At 36.7% G+C, this 20,235-nt stretch overlaps 1 protein-coding gene across 5 annotated transcripts in view; it reads left to right on the top strand.

The window, feature by feature from the left end:
- Nucleotides 1-20,235, top strand: part of LAMA2 (laminin subunit alpha 2) — a 361,287-nt gene that overhangs the window by 90,806 nt on the left and 250,246 nt on the right. For all 5 annotated transcript variants that reach the window (XM_065632757.1, XM_065632758.1, XM_065632759.1 and 2 more), the window contains one exon: nt 1,653-1,765. In XM_065632757.1, coding sequence (XP_065488829.1) covers nt 1,653-1,765 — 113 coding nt within the window. The remainder of the gene's footprint in view (nt 1-1,652; nt 1,766-20,235) is intronic.

Below are 20,235 nucleotides of genomic sequence, written 5' to 3' on the forward strand. Positions count from 1 at the left end.
CTCAACCCTCCTTCTCATGATTTACCTTTATATCAATTTCACCTGAAGAGACTTACATCAAATATTCCAATTAGACAGCTTCTGTCACAGTCACCAAGGAGCTCTGAGTTTGTTTTATAGGTGATTTTTGCTGGCACTCGTTGAAAGCCAAGGTTTGTGAAAATGATCAGAGCTGAGGGAACTGACAACATGTAAAGCACGGGTGTGTTTTGCTTTTCTCTTCAGTATAATGATAAAGCTACTAATAACATCCCTTGTAGCACCAGCATTCTATCTTGCAAATGTTGGTGCCTACTAATGCCACTGAATAATCTGATATTTAAATGAAATTTTTGGCATTTTCAATTTTGAGGATTTATGCCTTCCCTCACATCACAAAGCACTTTAATTGTATCTTTAAATGTGTTGAGACATTCTGGATTTCCTTAATGAGCTAGGACTCCTGTCCTCCACAGGCGGCTGATGTAGCAAAAAAACAGAGCCACAAAGACTATCAATCTGGCTGGTTGGTTTAAGTAATAATTAAAATAACAAGTAAATGAATCAATTCATGAATTAATTATTTGTAATTCTAGGACTAGCTACTAATGAAGCATATTCCAGTTTCATATCAAGAAAACCTGTCAGTTTAGAAAGGCATCCTTAATGAGAGGGGTAGGATTTCTCTTATCTTGTTATGCTCTTGCAGGCAGAACTTGCATGGAAGAAACCTACTGTATTTGAATTTCCTTTGGGTTATTTTTCCCATAATGTACAAACTGTAGGCAGTTAGGGACTTAAAATATACATCCTTGTACCTTTTAAAATTGAGGTTACCTTATTCTCCACTTTGTATAGAAGACACACGCTCATTGACCACAAAAAGTAACCTGGAAATGTTGAGTATGATTTTTCTCAATCTAAATAACATTAAAATACTGTATAAGCAAACTTCAATAATTTAGAAAATCTTGAATTCTAAGAAGAATTCAACTCTGTTATTTGGGATTCATTTGGGACACTGCAGCAGAGTAAATATAGACATGAAAAGTAACCTGTCATGGAATTCGATGTGGATTATAACCAAGCAAACCTTCTTTATATGCCTACATGTGAGTCAGACAGTTTTCCAGTTGAAAATTATATTCTGTAATGATTTCTGAATCATTTCCTCTTTAATGATTTCTGAATTATTTCCCTGTGTGCTTAAAATGTATTAGAAATGCAAGTACCAGTATAACTTTAATCTCTGCTTTCCTTGCAAACCATACGTCTGGTTCCTGATTTGTCGTTTCCGTTGCAACATTTACATTGCAACATTACACAAGACATTACAGTACTTGAAGCTTCAGAAGACTGCAGGAAGTGTTCACTTGATCTAGAAGCCTACATTTCTGTAGAATCAGGAGAGCCTCCAAGTGCATTCAGGTGTTTGGAATCACCTTCTTGTGATCCTAACCAAAACCAAACAACTAATATTAAATGAGTATTCCAGTAATAATAAGCATGACTGTGCCTCAAGAGTAAAAGAAAAATTAATTTCCTGTTCTTTAGTTTGAAGCGCTGCCTCATTAGTTCTGTAATTGTATTAAAATCTAGATTTTTAAATCTAAAATAATTTAAATCGCCTAATAATTTTGAAATATGTTTATGTATTTCTGCTGTTCTAACAGAACGACATCCAATAACAAATGCAATTGATGGCAAGAACACTTGGTGGCAAAGCCCTAGTATCCAGAATGGAATTGAATATCATTATGTGACCATTACTTTGGACCTCCAACAGGTAGACTGCTGTTTGTTTGTGACTGCAAAGTCTGTCTTTCTTGCATAACAGATCACCTGGATTATTTTCTCTTTGCTCTATGTTGCTTTTATATTATGAAGACACACTCAGCTTCTCCTGTAACTTTCTGTTGTTCGTATGGATAATTCTGACCGACTCATTCATTGTAACATAATGTACCAAGTTAAAAATAATAATTTCATATATATTTCTATGAAGTCATGTTTACAATTATTTTAAACATAACATTTTCAGTATTTTTTTCATAATAAGTTCTGGTTTGGCTCTTTAAAGACAATTAAAAGAGCGTTTCAGGGAAAAATTAAGATGAATAAAAGTTTGTGTTCAGAATACTGTTCGTTCTTTTTTCAGTAATGTAGTACTATACACCTAAATACACCAAAGCTGTTTGAAATACTTAAAATACCTTAAAAATAGTTCAGCTGTGCTAGGGATACATGCGCATGTGATGAGTTATTTTGAGGGGCAGCCTGGGTAAAAGGGGAGTTTGGCTAACGAGGTCCTTAAATAAATAGCCTCTTGTTAGTGCCTTTCTCTTTTAATCAGTAGAGCTAAACCTTTTTGTGGAAGTTTGAGTGTAAGCTCCTGTGCATTAAAAAGTTCAGGGATTTTAAAAATGTTTTTAAAACTTTCAGAGTTATTAACTGGTTTGCCTTTACAGCAAGGGATTGTGCCTCTTGCTGGCTATGGTCCGTTAACATGTGAGTAGCTCTCCAGTATTAAAACTAAATTACTATCCTTGTTTTTCATCACCCTGGTGATCTTACTTCTGTGGTTGTTTAGGTCAGGGACCTAGGGAATTACAACTTCTGTTTTTTTCCTGCCATATGACTATCTAGATTGTCATAGGAAATGAGCAAATTTGTGCAATTCTGAAAGTTTTGGGTTTTCTAACATACTAAAAGCTAGCAACTACAGGGTCAGTGACTATATTGAAGAAAATGTATGGGTTATTCTAAGGTATTTAAAAGGCTTCTTTGTGTGCCAGTTGGCAGCGGTCTGACAATACTGCACTGTGTGTTGTGTGGGTTTGGGTTTTTTTGTTGTTGCTTTTTTAAAATGAGACAAGACTCAAGTATGAGCCTTTTTCTTTCCCATGTTCGTTTGCTTATTGTTCAAAGAAAGCTGGGTGGTCCTTTTGCATCACTAAAGTTGATACCTTCTCTCAAGCCCATTCAGTTGTATTGGCTGGAATAGGAGCGGTGTTGAGGTTTCCATGGATGCTGGAGAGGTGGGATAAGACCCGGTGTGTGGGATAAGACCCGGTGTCACTAATGCTGCCTGGCATGCTCTTTATGGCCTGAGTAACCCATGTAGTTAGGAATGCACACCGTTTACTCACCACCTTACATGAACAGGAAAACAGTTTTGTTCCCCCAAATTTAGTAAAAGGTCTGTTGCAATATGCATGGCTTTTAGACTGCTCAGTAAGAAATAGGAATTGTTTGGATTTTGAAGAGTATTCGGAGTTTTTGTTTGGTTATTTGGGTATTTTGTAGACACAACATTGTAGGCTTTATTAGTCTGTAGAATACAATTTTTCTCTTCCAGCTAGTATCGTGCGTAGTAGTCACTATGAATGACAAATGTCACCAGATATCTTTGAGCTCTCACTTAAAAGAAATGCTATTATTTACCTTTGGCTTATAGGAGATTCAGTAATTGCTGTATTTGTGTCAATAAATACTTGCTTTAAGTGTAAAAATGCTTAACTTCTTTTTGCGAGATAGAAATAACAAATGACAGATCTATAAATAATGGATTGAAAATTGCAGGAATGCATTAGTTTTTATGTTATTACTGGTAATTATGATAGAATATAGAATGCTTTTATGAATCCTAATTTCATGAAAAAATCAGGAAAATAATTACAATTTCTTTATTTATATGATGCCTGGCCTTCTGGGACAGTTACTTTTTTTTTTTTTTTTTTAAATTTATTATGCAGCGTAGCCATAATGGTGTATACTAGTTAGCAATAACTAATAAATTGAAAAAGTAAAATATATTTAACTTCAGAAGGAGACAAAATATGATCAGGTTGGGAAAAATTCAATTTTTAAAGTATTTTCTCCCAACACTTGAGATTTACTATAATACTTATAAAGAGCTTTTATCTATAATGGAAGCTAGATTTCTAATTCATTGAAGTACATTTGAAATTTGTACCCCATCTATTATAAAAATATGACTTGAAATCTGGAACTATTTGGTTCTGAGCGTCTCTGCTAATTTGCTCTTAACCCTTCACTTTTCTAGACTTTTTAGCCATTTTTACAATCACCATCTTATCTATTTCACAAGAATATTATAGAACACCATTCATAGCTGTACATGTGAAATTATTTTTTACAGTGCTTTTTATGCAGTAAGGGTATAGGAGGTAAAAAGATGAATGCAGATTTATTAGGGAGTTGCTCACATGAATTTAAAGGGAGGTTAAAATGAGAGGTTGAGCTGCTGAAAGTGGAACTGCAGATCTGAGTTTGGCAAGTGGGTTCATTGGTGTGCTAGGTGGTTGTGTCTACGGATCACTCACAAACTCCCAAGAGAAGCTGTCTGCTCTTGTGCATCTCTTACTGCTGCTGGTTGTGTAGGATCTGTGGGTTTTGCTTTGATGGTGGTGGGCAGTTCAAGTGCAACAGAAGTAATTCAGGGCCAGGGAGTGCAATGTTTAGCAGGACAGAAAATAAGCCTTCTCTTCAAGTAGTGCAGAGAAGGGAACTGGCGAAACAGAAAGGCTTAGACTTTCAGGGAGAACATATTCCCTGTACTCATGTTATCCCAAATCCTCACTTGGTTTAATTTCACAGTGATGTGGAAGATTAGTACAGTATCTTTAAAGAGAATTGGCAAATACACAGGAAAACCAGTTGGCAGCTGGAGGTGGTCAGCCCATCTATTCCTGATTTCTGCACACATCAGGACACTTTTATTAACAAATTCCCTGCTGTTGTGGGGAACAAGACTTTGACAATACCCTTGATATTGTGAAGATGCTTGTGCCAGGAGCATATTTATGTGGGTTTTGGTTTTTTTACTATACACTTTATATTTTTTTAAATGGTGCTGGAATATTTTATGTGACTTATAGATGTGTGAAACTCGGGCGGATCCAGGGTTAATCTTCTGGCAGAAAATTCTGGACTTAATAAGTAGATCTTAATTGCCTGAGGTTGTGAAGGATCAGTTCAGTGTCAAGGTAATCCTTTCCAGGCATAGATTTCTGATGGAAAAAAAGGTAGTTGACACTCCTCAGAGCCTCCTAAGATCTCATAAGGTACACCTCATAAGGTGCAAGAGCAAAAATAACTGATTAAACTATATAGTTGATTTCTCTATAAAGCAATTGCAGTTGATCGGTTTTAAGTTCCTTAAGCTCTGATAGTGTCCAACTCTTTCACCTTGTCTTTTCATCCTGTCCCCTGCTCTCCTTTGTAGGAAGGGAAGATGGAGTCTAAAAATTGTGTTCTGACTCCATGTAGAAATCACTGCAATCTCACGCCTCCTGAAGTGTATTTCAGTACATTTTAGAATCTAAGTCTTTAGACTCATGGACTTTACTGTTCGAGTGGCACATGTTATATTTTGGGAAATATTTCTGAAACTATATAGAGAAGTAAATAACTGGAAGTAGGAGAAGAATGCTTGACTTGCTCAGAAAAATTTTGAAAAGCATTGATGAAAAGCAGACAGCAACATTTTGCTAATGATAAATTCATTATTTTATAGCTCTGTATTGTCCAAATTAATTTTAATGGTGGATTTTGATCTGGTTTTGAAAGATTTCTTTGTTATTTGATGCACTTCAATACCCATGAGCAGAAATACACGCAAATGCATGTGTGCATGATTACAAACATGTATCATGTATCCTTAATAAGAATAATGCTAGGAAGAGGAAAGGAATTACAAAACTGAGTGATTGCTTTTGCTTTCTCTACACAAGACTGTACAACGAAGTGACTCTGTGACAAAAGACAGACATGAGAGAACTAGGAAACTGTGACAAGATGAACAGAGAGATTCAGGCTGGGACAGGAAAATAACAGGATAGGACTCAGACTGGTGTTGTAAAAGCTCAGTGTGGTAGCCTATTGTATGAGCTTAAAAGGGAGGAAAAATATCCTCCTGCCAACAAAGGGAAACAGAATCTGTACATGCACCAAACTGAAGAAAAAATCATTAGGGAGGAAGGGTCCCACGGAAAGTACATCTTCACTCTTTGCTATTATAGGTAGGACAGCTACAAGCATCAGAAATAGCATATAATACATTTCTGAAAGTAATACTTCACAGCTGAGTTACAGGTACCACATGCACAGTATGGACTGTGATTCATTATTTTTTTACTGAGCTTTATAATTCTCAATTTATTTTAATGAGTTTATTTTAAAGCTTGAATTTTGGGTTGCATACAATACACAATGCATTTATACATCTGCTGCTATGCTGAGGACTACTATACATAATGTGAAATGTCACCAATAATCTGAACATTTGAATAAACTTGGAAACCAACTGAGGAAAAAAACCTGAATATTGATATTTCAATTTTTCCTACATTAGCAAAGAGTGTGTCACAGTAGGAGAGATTGTGGATGACCTTAGGAGAGGACTTGTGTTTATTTGGTGCTGAGAACCCAGCTCACTTGTCAGGAAATTTACTTCAGACAAACTCTATTCTGGACCGTGGGCTGAATGTCCATTAGCAGCTAAAATGAATCAGGTATGTCTAAGCATGTTCTCCTGGCTTAGTTGTTTTCTGAAGGGAATCCAGTTTGTGAGATCCATGATATGTTAATGATGTGAACCAAAGCATGCTAAATTGGGACAGCTGGGAGATTCACCTCAAAAGCATGGTTCTTATCTGAGCTAAAAAGCTAATGTGGATGTGCCCTCGTAACCTCTGTGTCTGAACAGAGTCCGGATTTTACGTTAAGCCTATCAGATGCTACACCAAAATAGTGGTAGTCTCCCATGTCTTAATGCAATATTGCTGACCTTTGTGGGAGGACAAGGGAAGTATAATAAGAGGATAAACATCCTGTGAAGACCCCTTGCTTGTGGCACCTTTCTTGTAATTTGTTCCTTAACTTTGCCAGTGTGAGACAGTGCTGTGTTGATAGCTGTTGGAAGGAAACATTATTTTCAGCTGTCAGTTACCTTGACGCACAACATTAACCAGATCCCTTGGGGGATCACAACTCTCTTTCAGAGAGAGTTCATCACTGCTACACAGCAGCAGAATTCACATGTCTGTTAGCCAAGGATGACTTGAGGCAAGCGTGACAAGTACTGTCTTGCAGAACCCTATTGAAGATGTTGCCCAGGTGTGTGGCCAGACTGAGACACGTTACCTGTTCCTGATATGTTTAGTTTAAAGAATGGCAGTTTTAAATGAAAGATTATGTGAGCAATTAAATTCCTATTTCCATTGCCACTCTTCTGCCCACTTTTAGTCTTCTTCCCTCTTCCTTCTGGTGTTTAACTGAGGAGGTTACAAGAAGATTGCCATAGGAATGATTGGCTTGGAATACCTGTGTAATCTCAAAAGTAAAGCTGCCCTTTCTGACTAACCATTTCTTCATGTTTCTAGTAAATGAGATGGTGTTTCACTGTCCCTTCCAAAGCTAGTCTGAAAACACACAATCTAGGAACTGTGTCATATTGCAAATTAAGTGGCAGAGACCATGAATTTACTCAGTCTGCATCCCTATTCAATTTATTTTCTTCTTAAAGAAGAAATAAATAGGTTTTTGAGTCTTGGCAATTTAGAAGTTGTTGTGTGATTTTTGGATTCTGGAACCCTCCCCCCTGTTGTCTGGTTTCAAAAAACTAGTGGAACCTGTTGTGTGGGTCTTTGTCATTACAGCTAAACCCTACAAATAGATCTAGTTAAACTAATCCTTTAGGGATTGACTGAAGTCACTCTTGCAGACACAGTGAAATGCAAGGTAAATTGAACAATGTATTTCACAGCAACACTGCTTCCTTTTATATAGGTTTATAGTTTTTTATTTTATCTCATAATGGTTCACCATACAGTGGATAAGGAATCAGAATGTGATGAGCAATATAGCCATGTTAAAATAGGCTTCATAAATTATCTGCACAGTGGTATAGGAACTAAGTATATCATTAGCAGATGTTTGGTGTATGTTTTCTCTGCTCTGGAATATCGGATACTTTTTCCAGTGGAAAAAAGATTATAGCTAACTTTCTACTGAATAACTTCTGATATCAAATATCAGAATGGCTAAAGGAATAAACAGAAGATTAATGACACTGTTTAGCCTTGGGATATGAGAACCAGATTAGTAAAATTAAGTGTCAGTTGGTCTTCATATGTTAAAGTTGTATCTATGTCCAAATGTTTTGCTTACATTTTCATTTAATATTTTCTTTTTCTCTTCTGCTAACAATTATGTGCTTCAAATGTCTGAGACACTTTCAAAACAGTTTCTGTAAAGGTAAAGCTTAAAGCTTCTCTTTATCCCCAAACCAGAAAGTAATTTAACAGAAATGAAAATTAATCCAAACTGAGACTTTTCACCAACAAATGCCAGTCTGTTTTGTCCATCTTCAAAAATATTTGTCTAAAGAGAGAAATGCGAACAGAAGCAAAGTCTGTTCAGGCTGTAATGCTGCAGTTCCATGATTGCTGTTCCCCGCCATCGCATCCCCCTTCCCAAACTGGCTAAAGGGAGACATTCCAGTCTCCTCTGTTCTGGCACCGGCACTTGTGCTGGCGTGTAGTGAACCAGATCAGTACCTTGATACTGAAAACTGAGCCTTCTCTTGTTTTCGGGGGGTTAGGTTGCTGCCAGATGAATTTTCTAATTTGGCTTGCTGTATGGGGTTTTAATGCCAGTGTGGAGGAGGGGGCAGGAACATATTTCTGGAGGTGGTGGGGAAAACAGTTCCGCCTCTCTCCAGAGCAGCTGGTGCTCTGCATTGGCTTCAACTGATTGTAAAACTTCCAAGTATACAATACTGATCTATGAGCTGCAGTCCATGCCTGCAACGTAGCGATGTCATCCTGACTATTTGTGTTTACTGTTTCTTGCGCATGAATCATTCTGTTTCGAAGTAATGTAAACATCTGAGAATTCAAAGCATTAATTATCTCTCCCTGAAAAAAAAATCCTAAGTCCAGTTCTCTGTCTCAGTTATAACTAAGTGGTAATGAACTGTTAAAGTGACAGCTCAAAACAGATGCAAGTTAAACCATGAAAATGAAACTGTGGAACTAATAGGGAAAAAAAAAAAAAAAGAGATCTGTTTTATTAAAGTGCTCAGTCAATTTTTACACATCTGTAATAATTGGGTGTTAGTTATAACATTGTTTAGTGGTTTTGTGCTTTTTTTAAAAATTTCATTTTTGTTAACTTCATGGACATGAATTTGAACATTTTAGTAATTCCCTTCATTTCTTTAGTTTCACAATTGACTGATATCTATAGGATGAAACAAAGCATGCTTTGCCCTTCTGATATTATTTTTAACCAAAGCAAAACTATTGGTTATGAAGTTAGTTTACAGTGAAATGATTGGAAAAAAAGGACAAAGAGGAAAACCAGAAAACAAAAACCACACAAATAAACCAGTGAGGATTTCTAGCAAACATACCTAGGAAACATAACTATTAGTAATTGTGAAAACAAACAGACCTATAGTAAATATTTTGACATCACAGTGAATATTTTTAAGAACTACCTACTTTATACACTATTAGCAAGTATACTTTATGTTATGCACTTTCCACCTGGCTTTCTCTTTGTGGGAAGGAGAGAATATGCTTGAACGGAAGAGTGTCACACTGGTGACAGATGTCACCCAGCACTCAGTTCTTGTCTCAGAATAAAGTTATCCACATTGATATCACTCAGAAAAAAGCCTAAAGAAAAATTAATGACCTTTTTCCTTAGCTAAGGCTCAAGAGTGCACATCTATGCCAGCTGTAACTTCAGTCGAGTCTGCTGCATTAAGCTTTTAGAGCTGTTCTCACAAACAAGTGTTAATGAAGTTACTCAAGGTGACTTTCCTGCAGCATTAAAAAAGAAAGTTTTTCATGAGTAGTGCAATAATACATGGAGGGAGTACTCTTCAATGTATTCCGAAATGCTAAGAAGCCATTATCATCCTGAATGACCAGTTGTAATACCCAACATATAAAGTGCTGCTAGCTAGGCTGAGTAGTTGTATTAACAATAAATCTTCACAGGCTTATTTTGCCCATGTTTTTTTATGCTCCCCACTAAATCAAACCGTAACTTTATTGCTTTGTGATTAGTCAGAAAGATTTCTAAGTAAGCAAATCCTTTCAACTTCAGCTCATAATATATGCTGATAAAGATTTTTTAAAGTTTTGAGAATTTATAGTTTTTCATTCTGAGGTAACTTGCTTTACATTTTCCCTGGATGACTACAATAAATATACATACTACTTTTTATTTTCTAATTTTGGCTTTAACCAAGAGAGCTATTCACCTTTCTATCCTTCAGGTAAATAGTTTCAGGATATAGGTCCTAAATACTCCATTATAACCTTTGAATCTGGAATGACGTGTTCTGACATGAATATGTGCTTTTCTTCTCATTTCGTACTATTGGCTATTCTGGTTATAAAGAAAGTCACAGAGCCTGTGAAAATGGTGGTGTGACAAATAATGGGGTCATAGGAGTTTCAGTCTTGAACAGATTTTGCAGTCCTTACTGAACAAATATGTTGTCATTGAATATTTTATGATGAATAAAAAGCTAACTTGAAAAAATTAGTTTTTCAGCTGACAGTGGTGGTCATGAAACGATGCTTCTGTTGAAACGTGAGGTCTATGCTACAAGAAGGGCAGGAAGATTCTGTAGTACACATGAAAACTGTGATAACAGAAGGACAGCTGGATATGTGTGAAGAGATAGGTTATTAATTGACTAGTTTGTTTTTTGTAAGGTTTTCTGTGTGAATTAAGATTTAGGGAAGTAAGAGCAACTCCTAATATCAAGAAAGTACCTTGTCATTTAAATGTCATGTAGCGCTTTGCAGCGGTACACCTGTATTTATACAATGATTTGATGAGATGTGCTTAAGGTTGTTTTTAATTGCCTTTTGCCAGCTAGCAGGATGTAGAAGCATTCAGATATATGTATATGGCACAGCGTAAAATGCTGCCACTCTTAATAATGTGCAGAATAGGTCAGAGTTTGATCAAGACCATTGAATCTGTATTGCCGAGAGTTCTTTCTCATGTGTGCAATGGTCTTGATTTGTTGGTGGATCTAAAACCGCTCTAGGAAAAAGTACTAATGGTAATAAAGTTAATGTTTAAATAGGCCTTGGGGCTGCATAAGATTGTCCCTTGTTCTGAACAATGAAGAATGAATATGTGTATATATTCCTTTCATCAAATCTGTTGATGGCAAAATTATTCTCTCTCTTCCTCTGTGCTCCATGAAGTCCTTGTGCAGCAGGTCACATACTCTGTGGAAGCACTTCGGGACTTTCTTACCAATGATGTAGGTTAGTCAGTAAAAATAGTCATTAATGTAGCTCTTTTTGTTTGATCTGGACTAATGTGGACTAAGTGACTGAAGAAACTTAGAGTAGGGTGTGTAGTGGATCTCTCCAGCTGCAAAACATGGAAAAAACGGAGACTCGGTCTGTTATTACACAGAACATACAACTTCATAGTGAAGATAAACCTTTCGCTTGGTTGTGAGTCCTGGTGTGTCATGTCTTCTAATTATTCATAAGGAAATTCTGACTGTAAAAAGGGGATGTGAGATAGAATCACAGAATTACTCATCTCATAATTCACTTTTTATATTCCATATGTACCCTGCTATGCTATACAGCAACATATCCACATCTAAATCAGTTGTCAGGATAATTTTAAAAAGTATTGAGAGCTAAAAGTTAAAATGAAAATTGCATATGCCTACACTCGGATTTAGAATCTCATTTCTTTTACATTTTATTCTTTCATTGTCTGTTTTTGAAATTTCCAAAGTTTAGTTGACATGAGACAGCTTAGAAACACTGCCAGAATATGTTTTTAAGCCTTTTTAACCACTACCTTGTTTAGCTAAAGAAATGAAGCATGGTATATATGAAAAGAAAGTGAAGAAAAGAAAGAAGCAAACAAAAAGGCTGAAAATGTTTGGAAAAAAAAGTCTCTATTTTTTAATTTGAAGCCTTAAGTTACTACTTTATTCATGTTTTCATTATTCAAGTTGTTTATATTGCACAATATTTCCAGATTGAGATGGAGAGAACATCGTGTCATGTTCACGGAATGAGTATAAATTAGTATATGCCTATTTCATATTCAGATCAGTGATCTTAACCTCAAACAGCTTAGAATCAGAATCAAATCAAAATCCCAGGTCCTTAAGATGATGCCTCTTATCATACATTATATATGGTGAATAACACGTCCTTTTCCAGAGAACCCAAAGTAAAAGCTTGTGAAGGTTTCAGCAGGGAAATGTTAAAGGTTTAAATGTTGTTAATGCAGAAAATGCTCTGTGCTAACAGTACAACAGTTTTAGATTTTTGTTTGTATCCCTCTCTACAAGATGGGCAACAGATAGATTTTGGCTCACTAAAAAACTAGTATTTATTTATATACGTTTTAGCACTCTGCAGAAAAGTCAGAAACCATAACATTGAAAAAGATCTCTAATTTGACATTGGTACAGTTAGTGCAGCACGAACTTGCTCTCTGTTGTACAAAAAGGAAATCTGTATAACTTCAATGAGATATATCCCAGGGCCCTGTGGGAATTGCATGATGTGGTTGCTAAGCCGCCCTTCATTATATTTGAAAAGTCATGGCAGTCAGTTGAGGTTCCCAGCGACTTGAGAAAAGGGAATATCACACCTACAATAATAATAAGGAGGACCCTGGGAGCTACCGAGCAGTCAGCCTCTAGTGCAAGATGTCCCTGCCTGAGGCAGGAGGGTTGGACTGCATCTTCAAAGGTCCCTTCCAACCCAAACCATTCTATGATTCTCTAAGAAAAGTAAGCGTTCTCTAGGAAAAACAGATTCTGATGTGCTATTCCTGTATCTGACTAAATAGATTCATCTATGTAAAATTAATATTTTCATTATGGAAGTAGAATGTAATGACTTGAAATGAGAAGTTGAGAAGTAGGTGAGAAGTTTTAGAATAGTTTTAAGATGCTTAGCTTTCAAGGTTTATGCACTGTAGAACTTCAAATGGAGCCTAAAAAATGGCGGTGATTGTTATTTTCTTCTCGGTGTTTTAGCACCGAAATAGAAGAACCACCTTTTCTGTTCTTTCTTGTTGTCTAGGTTTGAAGAAGAAATGTTTGAATATTGGCATTTCCATCAATTTTCCTTTCCTCACCATACTCTCTCCATGGAAAGAAGTGATTAGCCTTAGGAAATAAAGAGAAAAGAAATTGCTTTCTGCTATTATTTGAAAGCACTGTGAAAAGAAATTACTAACTTTAGCCCTCAATTCTGGTGTACACTAGGCCAATGATGAGCAGCGAAAACGGTCAGCAGAAGGCAGCTATTCTTTTTGAGGCCTTCACAAACAACTGTGCGTAATGGAGAAAACCAACAGAGAAAATTACAAAGAACAAAGCTGACATTGCCAGAAACTTTACAGGTAGTGGCTCCCTCCATTTGGCTTAATGTATCTTAGATATTCAACAGCTGGACAACTTGAAAGCTTTAGAGTTTGACATTTTATAAAGTGCACTGTTTTAATAGACTTTGATTTTATTTATTTATTTATTTTTTAAAATGACACAAGTTATAATCATATTTTATTTAAAATATGAGCAAAAGTTGAGAGGCATTAATAAAGGACCTATTTTTCTCAAGGAGAAGAAAATGTTCTTAAAGGAACCTGAGCCTCTCTAGCAGTTACATACAGGGGAGGGAGAAAGCCGAGATTGTTCTACGTTGACGTATTTTTAAGTTGTTTTTTTAAAATGCATGTTCTGCAGGTATTAACTGAATGGGACTGAGTATTGTACATGGGTGAATTTTTGTCTAATTAGAAAATATGGAAGATTTCTAACTGAAACTTGGCTTGATTTGGAGAGACCTTAGAGCTGTTCAAGGTTTGCTATGGTAAAGTGTTTCTCCATTTTTACCACGAGGTGCTGTGGACATCTTATTTTGCATAGCATTCGTAGCTACAACTTTTCTGGGGCGGATGATGCCCTGCTAGCTAGTAACCAGAACTGTTTGCAACACTGTGGAAAAAAAACTATGTTGGAATCAAGTGCGTGCATCTTTCAACCCAAATTCCCCATCTGGTAGCAGCATTTCAGTTGGAAGCAGCTCAGATGAACAGGAGAGATGTTGTCATTAGAAGGCAAACTGCAGCATGGCGGGGAGCTGTTCAGCTCTCTAAACAGATATTAGTTGAATCCTGCTAAGCATTTTTTTTTTTTTTCCCATGCCAACATTTTCAATTACAGAATTTCTAACTGTGAGCCGAACATTTGAAAGCAAGGCCACTGTCTCTCAGGACAGTGATAGAAAAATCTACATGTTAGATGGTTGTTTGAGGAATCTGGAGGGCCACTTCATTTCTAAATTAGGCTTTTTCTCTGTCTGAGTTGGATGTGAGGCTAAAATGAGGAGGTTAGTTGTTCTTAAATAGCCAACCGTTGGAAAATTCTTGCATAAAACCCGTCTATTCTCTTTCATAAATAATAGATGCAAACAGTAGTCCATAACAGCATATATGAATTGAAAGATGATGAACTACATAGAATTGTAAGATATTGATATTGGTCTCTGAGAACACAAGGAACCGTTTCACGAACTCACAAGCCCTCTGCTTTAGCTCATTACCAGAAAGAGTTGGATTTGATGTTTCATATCTAAAACCTATAGAAGAGGCTATTCCAAAATGAAAAATAGTGCAAATGTGATATTTAATTTGAGATGCAGGATGTCCTGGATATGTAACAGTCATTTTTATATGAGTGTGAAGACAGAAGTTAATGATCAAGGAACACTGTTTTGCATTGAGAATTTGCTTAGATCTGCGACTCCTGATCGTTGGTCATCCCAGGCACTAGAACGTGATGAATCTGGTAGCCTGATGGATGCGGGCTGCTGTGACTCTGTCTTCATGTTCAGACTGTCACAAGGCAGAGCTCATATTCTGAGAGAGGCAAACATACACATGGCTGCACAGGGCAACATAAATGGACCCCAGTGCCCTATTGGCACTCAAGTGAACACTCAGCGCTCACCCAGACACAGCACAGGCTGCCTCACCCTGTTTTTCCTCTCCAGCTAATTAAGATTGAAGTCTGCTAGGAGCGTGTGTCTATCTATGGATGCATACGCGATATATAACGCTTCAGTAGCTGGCCTTAGACAATTTAACTGCTAGCTGGCCCCAGAGCTCACTGGTGTCCCCAGTTGCTGACACCCAAACAGAGCAGCCTTGGAGATTGGCAGCCCTACTCTAATTGCTGGTACTCAGACCTCTTCTACCTGCTGGCTAGTTGAGCTTGAAGTTAGCTCTTGTTCACACATACCCACTCAAACGAGGGAGCACACCTTAATGGAAGATACTCAGAAACAGGATTTAATGAGAAAATAGGACAGGCTTCAGTGATCGAGGTCAGGACAAAGATGCTGACCAGCTAGCTATTGAGTCAACTGGTTCCTTTTACCTCCTTTTTCCTCTATCTTACACCTGTTCCCCCCTGATTCACCATGACCCCACCCCCTCCCCTGGCTTTTATTCTCTCCCCTAAATGTTCCGTAGTAAGTCTCATCCATTTACACAATCCCCTTAACACATCTCATAATAAGTTTTACACAGTCCAAAAATGTTCTTTCCCCTGCTTCTGCTAATGAGTCGTACCCCCCTGCAGCCAGTCACCCCTGTCAGCCTGCCGCCCTTCTGAGAGACCTTGCTCAGCTGACTCATCCAAATGGATTTTGCACTGGGACAAGGGGTGTCTGCAGTGCTTTGCTGACCCTAACAGCGCTTTTAAATGTCTGCTTAACTAAATCTATGGGATGTTTAAAGCCCCGGGTTTTAAGAAGGTTTATGCCAGCCTGTAAGGAAAGAAACCCTTGCTGAAATTCTGCACTCTTCTCAATAAGAGAATGCCGTGTTTACTTGAGCGATGAACTGGAATAATAATCAACAACGTAATATAATTATGATAAATAAGTAGATACACAGCTTACACCAGATTGCTGATGGAAGCCTCCATTAGAGCTATTATATTCTTCTGTTGAGAAAATGAAATTGAAATAATTCTATAGAATTGTGTGGTACTGTATTTTTTCTCTGATGATATTCTGACTTACATGAACGGTTTCTAACTGAAGGTTTTATTTTTTAAATGGAAGCGCAGGTGGGAGTCAGGCACAATGAGATTTCCTGCTTCACTAGCAAACCCTATGCAGATTAATGATTCACTTCAGCTCTATCTGAATAATATTAGTGTAGCAAATTATTCTGTATAGTAGGATGCACTTTTCTATGTCTTATGAGGCATTCATAAGAAGATACAATGCTATACCTTAAGGAACTGCGCCTCACAATATATGCTTCACAGATCTCACTGCTGAGACAATTACCAGTGAAAATGAGACCCAAGACTCATTTTGTTTCTCATCTTGAGGATTATATTGACTGTAATTTAGGAAAGGCTTAAAGGACTATTTAGACTACTTCTCTCCCACTAGCATAATTGCACTATGAGCAGAGCAAGTAGAAAAAAGCACCAGCTGCATTGTGGCAGCTGTGTTCATGGACTATTACATGCTACTAGGCAGCTTGGCATTGCTCCATTTTCACATTTGTATCAGCAAACTTTGGTCTCCAGGTTACATTCTATTGGACGTGTACAAAACCAGATGTGCTCTAAGATTGCATAATTACTACATCAATTGATAATTGTCAGCTTATTGATGCTATTTGAAAAGTAAACCAGCATGCTGCATCAACTACTCTGTGGGAATAGTAGCTCAGTGTTACAATTTACTCGGAAACTTGGCTCCATCCAGGAAGCTGACCAGATTTACTTTTTTTTTTTTGATTGTGGACACACGTGCAGCAAAACTCAGTGATACATTAGACTTTATTGGTGTTAGTATTCCCATGCCACTAAGCTCTAGCTGATTGTAATACCATAACCAGAACACCGTTCGCCCAGCAACTCCACAGTAAAGGAAGGGTTACTCTTGTACCTGGAGAATCAGTTGGAAAGTCAATGTTGCTTCCATGCCATTGACTTGCTTAGAGAATCATCACACAACTGCCATTATTTTTAGTCTGTTTTTTCTCCACTAGTTATTATTGTCAGCTTGTTTAGAAAGCACATCAAAGCATGGAATACACCTGGTTTCTTGTCTGTGTCATAGCACTGTGATGAGCTGGTAGTGACTAATGGAGCTCTCTAAGGTGAGACAACCGTCTTCCTGATTTGTGCTAAATCTCTACAAGTCTAGCTGTCCACCAAAGAAAAGGTGTTTCTAAGAAACATGGATTAGCATCCTGTACTTTCTTCAGCCTAGCCTTAGTCAGAAAGATCAGGAATAACAACCAGGCCATGTTTTTGATGCATGTGCTTGCTCATCTTCTCTTGACTGCAATGAGCATTAGCAGCCTACCAACATGTAAACATGACTGTGTTTCTTTCCAGCTCTATTTGTCTACCCAGGAAATAATTTTGTTCTATACAAACCAGTCTTTCAGTTCCACTTGTGAATAGAAACTTGGAAAAGAAAAGAAAATGTTTCACATGTCACTGTGTTGCAGATAGCTCAGCATTGCAGAAGCCACTGCAGGAACTCTCAGAGGCTAGGACAGTGCTGGTAGTCTGGATCAAGCCGAAAACTGTAACTGAGTACTAGTTAAAAACAACCCTTCATGTGTACTCTCTTAGTTACGTTACGCTTTTTTCCTTGTCAAGTTTAGATTAAGAGAAATAATGTTCACCCCATTATGACCTGCAGTATGTTGTTTCCTCTCTACTGCCTTTTTTTAAAAAATTTTGTTGCAGTTTCATTTACAAAGTATGCTAAAAATAATCAAAGCCAAAGGTATATAATAAATAGCAGTCAAACAGTATGCTATCCCAGAGGTAAGAAATGAGACTTCAAGCCAATCTTCAGCAGAATGTGCAGGAAATGCTATTGAAATAGGGCTCTAATTTGAAAAGTAGCTGTAGAAGGTTTCACTCTCCCACATAGCCTAGTGTTTCAAAGAAAGCAAACAAAAAAAGACTTCCTGTTGATTACACCTCTTGGCCCCACAGAGCTGATGCATCCAAGATGTTTGCAGAGCTAAATGTTTTTTTTGGCTAAAGACATTATTTAACATTGAATCTTCTGTGAAGTGTTTTTTAAATTTTAGGATTTCCACAAAGGAAACTATAAATGCACACATAAGATTATGAATTTGTTGTCAGCTATGTCCTAAACCAGAGATCTTCCATGGTAGAAGCCCTAGCAATGTATTTAACCGTAGTTGTTATCCATCTAACATATGAGGAATAGTCTTATCATGAGAACTTGAGGTAAAACACTCATTTAAAATAAAAAAAAAAATTTAGAAGTACCCTAGAAAGAAATCTCTATTTTGAACAGCTGGAGCTCAAACAGTTGAAGTGGTTTGACTAGATCATGCTGGTGTAAAAAAACAATTTACGTTATAATACATTGAATTCTTTACTCATGCAAAGGACAATGATAAACTAGTTCCTTAAAATATACCTGTTGCTCATTACCTTCCTTAGGAAATAATAAAGAATTAAACACTCCAGCTATTTTCTTTCATTTCAAAGAGCTTAACTGGGACACACACACACACGCTGTTTAGAGAGGTATATTAATGTCATGTTTCTCTCTGTTTATTGTAAACGGTATTGATGACTGTGATTCAGTGTAGTTATGTTTATTTGTGGCTACAATGGAATCTATCTATAAATGAGTTTAAGAGGAAAGAGCATTTGTGAAACAGGACAAGTGATTCTGTGATTCCTGTTGAAACAATAGAATGAAACACAAGTTTCTCCTTGTCTCTGGAGATTTTATTTTATGTTATTGAAGAAAAATATTGATAACTTGAGATAATCCTCCATGAATGCACAGTTATTCACATGTTTTTCAGGTTGAAATAAATATAGCCTCACTCACTTCTTCTTCTCACTGAAATACTTCAGTTATTAGCTGACTATTGTGGATCTGACCATGTTCTTGGCATCTACACTGAAGGCAGGAATGATAATTTGAGATCAACGTTTTCTTTGCTTCTATCATTGAATGTACTGGAGTATTTGCAGTACTCTGCTACTTAACATAATTTTAAATTTATAATAATACTGGTGGTTATTAGAAAAACAATTTGAGCCTTCCTACTATGTCTTTCATCGATTACTGCAGGACCTCCTTCCACCTGCATTACTGATTGTCTAAATATGCAGAACAGATTTTGTGTGGACTAAATCTGAATCATGCAGCTTCTTTACAATGACTTTCCGATATAGAAATCATTAAGTATTAAATCAACACTGTTCTTTCCATGATACCTTCTGGCATCCTTGTGTGCAGACTCATAGCACTACATCTTAAAAATACTAATTTGCTGTATGTTCTGCTTTTCTAAGGGCAATAGCTGTTTCCTTGCCCTAGCTTCAGTTTTACCTCTGTAGCATCTAGATGTTACTAGGTTAAAAGGAAAAAAAAAAAAAAAAGGCATCACTAACATATGTTGTTCTGCAATTGCAAATGTATTATTTGTGTCTTGGATTCCAACAAGCCTGTAAACAGAAAGAAGCCTTGATAAATCAATTGAAAAGGCAGGTGAAGTGGACCATAATGAGCATTGATTACATGCTTACATTCTGTTTATAGTGATATTTGATGTGTCTCTGTCCTGTAAAGCTTATTTATGGCCACAGTGCTGAGTCATGTGATTTAAACAAGAATGTTTTATAGAATGATTTCAGCATTACATGATTACATTTCAATTGCTTAAATCTGTGTTTTTTCTTAACAGCAATAAAGTTGTAACAGAGTTTGGCAACTCTTAAACGTTGCAGAAAGTATACATCTATAAATACACATACAGAAACAAAAACCACTTCTACAAATTGAAAATACTTGAAAACAAACTTTGCAAACATTTGGCTGAAACTGCAGCTTAGCAATTACCTACTAAGTTATAAGGAATTTAGAGTGCTTTTAAATTCTATTTTCAAAGTCTCTTCTGCCCTAATGTAACTAATCTTTTTTCAGAAATGTTAACGCAGAATTTATTTCTGTAAAGACTTTCAGTGGAATCCAAGGCCATATTGCATTTTTAGGGAAAAAAACCCCAAACATTATTGTATGTACTGTTCCTAGTTCACTAGCTATTAAGAAATTGAAAATAATTTATAATTATATATTTACAATTATTTTAACAACTTGGTTATTTTTC

This window comes from Caloenas nicobarica, chromosome 3 (assembly GCF_036013445.1).
Source record: "Caloenas nicobarica isolate bCalNic1 chromosome 3, bCalNic1.hap1, whole genome shotgun sequence".
Classification (NCBI taxonomy): Eukaryota; Metazoa; Chordata; class Aves; order Columbiformes; family Columbidae; genus Caloenas; species Caloenas nicobarica.